The 5,000-nt window shown below is 46.5% G+C and overlaps 1 protein-coding gene across 1 annotated transcript in view; it reads right to left on the reverse strand.

The window, feature by feature from the left end:
- The window catches only part of afap1l2 (actin filament associated protein 1-like 2), a gene marked incomplete at both ends in the record, with an annotated part of 49,334 nt that overhangs the window by 6,589 nt on the left and 37,745 nt on the right, over window positions 1-5,000 (reverse strand). Inside the window, 3 exon segments of the mRNA XM_080541909.1 lie at window positions 1,729-1,940; window positions 3,867-3,971; window positions 4,606-4,690. Coding sequence (XP_080398035.1) covers window positions 1,729-1,940; window positions 3,867-3,971; window positions 4,606-4,690 — 402 coding nt within the window.

The following is a 5,000-nucleotide window of genomic DNA, read 5'->3' on the forward strand; positions in this document are numbered from 1 at the left end:
CTTAACGACAAAGGTATCCAAATCCCAGTGCATCTCCACACACACACACACACACACACACACACACACACACACACACACACACACACACACACACACACACATATTATAGAGACTGGCTTTAATTTCAGAGAAGAGAGTAGGTGTGTGTAGGTGTGTGTGTTTGTGTCTCTATGTCTCTCTGTGTGTGTGTATGTATGTATGTATGTATGTATGTGTGTGTGTGTGTGTCTCTGCCTGTGTGTGTGTGTGTCTGTCTGTCTGTGTGTGTGTGTGTGTCTGTGTCTCTGTGTCTGTCTGTGTGTGTGTCTCTGTGTCTCTGTGTGTGTGTGTGTGTGTAGGTGTGTAGGTGTGTCTGTGTCTCTGTGTCTGTCTGTGTGTGTGTGTGTCTCTGTGTCTCTGTGTGTGTGTATGTAGGTGTGTAGGTGTGTAGGTGTGTGTGTGTGTGTGTGTGTGTGTGTGTGTGTGAGTGTGTGTGTGTGTGTGAGGCCTGAGTGTTTAGTGTTCTTGGGAGGAGCATTGCAGCATCAGCACAGTCTCAGTGTCAGGAATGCTAATATGTGGTTTCTGTTCGCTAGGCGCTACATGTTCTTCCCCACAACAACATTGGCCAATCCTAAGAGAGGAGCTCTACACCCTTTCCCCTGGGATAATAAGGCTGATCTGAGCTCAGATGTATGTGCTGATGTCAGTAGAAAAAAGGGGGGAATAGGGATTGGCAGGACCGTGTATAGGGGTTGTGTGTGTGTGGGAGTGGGTGTGGGTGTGTGTGTGCATGTGTGTGTGTGTGCGAGAGTCAGTTCAAAGTTTATTGTCATATGTACTGAGGGATAGCCTACAGGGGAGTGTATGACTGTACAATGAAAGTCTTAGGGGGAGGGGGGGTGAGGGGTTGGCGTCCTAAGGTAATGTACTTGGCAGGTATGAGAAAAGTGTTTTGCGGTTACCGATTCCCATGAAATCAGAGAGCACAGTCTGCAGTGTTAGAGCTCCAAAAAAACTGAAACAGAAAAGTGTGTTAAGCGTATGACTAACGTTGACTCACACAGACCGCCCAGGTTCAACACCCTCGGCCTTCGCTCAGCGGGCTGACCCGATAATGAGACACACACACACACACACACACACACACACACACACACACACACACACACACACAAACAGACCGCCCAGGTTCAACTCCCTTAGGCCCTCACTCCTCACTCTCCACTTTTAAATCCCACCTCAAAACCTACCTGTTCTCCCATGCATACAACCTTCCCTACCCTTAACCATCTCCCCTAACCCTGCCACCCCCCTCCCCCCCTGGACATGCATACAACCTTCCCTACCCCTAACGATCTCCCCTAACCCTGCCACCCCCCCTCCCCCCCTGGACATGCATACAACCTCCCCTACACCCCTAACCATCTCCCCTAACCCTGCCAACCCCCTCCCTCCCTGGACATGCATACAACCTCCCCTACCCCTAACCATCTCCCCTAACCCTGCCCCCCCCCCCCCCGGACATTGCTGCGTTAATTGTCCCCCGTTGGTTAACTCTGTGTTCTATGTGCTCATGTTATCTGTTGCTTGTTTGTTTCTGTGTCTTCTGTTTTTCCCATATTGTCAGCGTCTTTGAGCCCTGGAAAAGCGCTATATAAATATAATGAATTATTATTATTATTATTATTATTATTATTATTATTACTATTAGGCTTCCTCCCCCCCGCCCGAAACGGTCCGTACCTCCAGGATGGCGATCTGCGCCCCGTCCATCTGGATCCTGAAGGAATAGAGGTGTTCTGGGCTGGGGTCCGGCAGCACCACGCACCCGTCCAGGGGCACCGGCTGCTGGGACACCTTGGACTTGCCCTTGTCTGGGTAGAAGAACAGCTGGCCGTTCTTGATCAGGCACCAGCGGGTCCGCCACTGGCTGTTCACCAGCACGTTGAGGTAGCCTGGGGGGGGGGAGGACGGACGGACGGACAGACAGACACAGACAGATGCAGAGACAGAGACAGACAGACAGACAGACAGACAGACAGACAGACAGAGAGAGAGACAGACAGAGAGACACACACACGGATGGACGGGCGGACGGACGGACGGACAGATGGATGGACACACACAAACACACACACACACACACACACACACACAAACACACACAAGTCAGCAACACGTCTGGTTAAAGTCTAGTGTCTCTAAGCCTAATAGTCTGGTAAAACCCATCTCATGGGTTCATGATAACCCTAACCGCTGGAAAAGGACTTCCTTGGTGTTGTACGCATCCGTTCCCTCATACGTTCACGTCGTCAGTGCTTTTTGTAACCTCGGTAGCGGTCGGTAATTAAAGAAGAAATGTAATGAAACCAACTGAAACTGTCTGCTGACTCAGTCTCTGTGGTGGAGTGCCACCTCCGCCACACCATGACTCATCCATAGAGTGAACTAACCGAAACATAATGGTCCCGTTCCGAGACGCTTCAGCCCAATGCTCGGAAGGGCTGGTGGGCCAGCGCATCAGGGCATTTTTTACATTTTTGGCATTTAGGAGACGCCTTTATTTATATATTTTAAATTCGGGAAGCTTTTAATCCAAAGCGATTTACAGTTACAAATGACTAATTACAGGGACTTCGCCAGTGGAGCAACAGAGCAGTGGGCACACTAGTGGTGGTGTTTTCAGGCGGGATTTACAATACATTTGTCTAAGTAAGTGAATCCTCTATCAATCTGTCATCGCAAGGAAAAAGTAATCTATGCTCGGGTGGACCAGACGCCATTGACAGTAAAAAAAAATGCCAGAGGAAGGAAGAGAGTTATTATTATTATTTGTAATTATTTACAGTAGAGAAGAAACTCTACAGGGGGGTAGAGGTTGACGGAGAGGTTTCAGGAGGGACATTAGCCTGAGGTGTAGCCTGAAGAGATGGGTCATCGGTCTACGGCGGAAGATAGGGAGTGACTCTGCAGTCCTGTCAGCCTTTAATCATCTCCCCCCCTGTCTGATTCAGAGCCCCACCTTGCCGTTGTCAGATTCGATAAGATCAAACAATGACGGATACTCTACTCAGTCAGCTCACTGGCCCCAAGGCCAGGTTTGGGTCGTTGTTATCCCAGGCTTATACTGTATTCGGATCACGGAGGTGGGAAGGGCATGGAATCTCTGACCGGGCATATGGTGGATCAAAGCCTCTGAGAGATAGGAGCTTAGCTCCATGTTAACACTAGAACAGCCATGGGTGGGGTCATTTGACCAAGTGAGTAAAAAATTGTTTATATCTTTGCACTCGATCAAATTTCAGGACCCTTTCTTTCATGACTTTTCCTAGATATGTGCGGGGTTCTACCACCCAGTATCCGTACATTTTCAAAATCACATCAGGATAAGCTAGTATAAAGCTATTTTGCAGTGTTTCTGTGTAGGAGGAGGCAGGCTAATTTACAACACACACCAACTAGTGGTCGTTGTGTGTAAGTAGCAGCTTCCCGTTCTAAAGACTATGGTCATTTGACCCGCCGAGGCGGAGCTAAGAGTAGGTGAAATAGGCGTGGCTGTCCTAGTGTTAACAGGTCGTGAGCTTAGAATTATAAGGTTCTACCTCCGTTTAGGGTAGTTCAGAGATATTGAGCGTCAAGGTTTTTACATTCCATTATGTTTTGTGAGATGGAACCTTTGTATTTTATGAATTACTAACTCAAAAATGTAAACATTTTAAAAATAACACCACACAGGCATTAATAAACACCTAATGGATCAGATTATGTAAAAAACTAAATTCTGACAAAAATGGAGATTGGTTCTCCAAAAATGGAGAACCTTAACCATAATTCTAACGTCACAAGGTGTATTATTCATCCAGAGAAGCCTCTCTCCTCACCTGAGGTGTCGACAAACTTCTCCGGGCTCTCTAAGGACGAGGTCTTCTTCTTGCCGATGTGCATGAGGTTACTGAACTTCAGGCCTGCCCCGCATCTCTTCTTCACTGTGGAGGACAGAGGGGGAGTTGCATCAGATGACCTTCCACTCACTTGGCGTGACAAAACGACATTATCTTTACTGACAGGCAATGGTGTCTGTCTGTACATCAGATGTCATAACAGCTGTTAGCGTTACGATGGAACCCTCCACATGCTCTTACTGTTAGCATTACGATGGAACCCTCCACATGCTCTTACTCGTAAACAACGGCTGCTGTCTTTCCTGGACATACTCATACATGGAACAGAATACATGGAGCTAATGAAGGGACAATACAACATACATGGACCTCTGCAATATCAGAGATAAAAGATTTCACTGTGTCCGTAAGCTGTGTTGTATGTGGATGTAACCTGTAAATGTTGGACTGTTATGATTTTATTATATTCCAAATATAGTGCAATGAAGAACTATGGGAGGGGGTGGGGTGGGGTGTCATCGCCATGGGGGGGGGGGGTTACTTGGGTGTTTATAGTGGGGGGGGGACACTTATTTTGTGTGTTTCATGTGTACTTTCATGTGTTTTGAAATAAACAATTAATAGAAAAAAAAGATGTCATAACAACTAACAACATAACAACATAATTAATTACTTAACGCTTCCCCAAGAAGAAGTCATTTGTGATTTGTCCTCTCACCATCTTTGATCTCGGGGGTCTCTGCGTGACTGTCTGTGCTGCTGCCACTCTCTGACGCCACAGAGTACCTCTCACTCAGCTCCCCCTGTGTGGAGAGAGACCATCAGATACCTCCTGTAAACTAACAATAAATACATCACTATCATACATTGTTTTATGTCCTATTGTATTCTGTTATTCTTGTTTTTTCTTTAATCTATTGTACGATTTTATGTCATGAGGACTACGGATGCAAATTAGCTCACAGATAAATCCTGCATATTTACTGTCACCATACTCTGTATAAGTGACTGTTCATTAATGTGCACTGTCCTGACTAAATAAAGATCTATCTATCTATATAACTATCTATCTATAGAAGCCTATAAGCCATACGTACACACTGTTAAAACAAG

Source organism: Nansenia antarctica, assembly GCF_963989245.1.
Source record: "Nansenia antarctica genome assembly, chromosome: 11".
Classification (NCBI taxonomy): Eukaryota; Metazoa; Chordata; class Actinopteri; order Argentiniformes; family Microstomatidae; genus Nansenia; species Nansenia antarctica.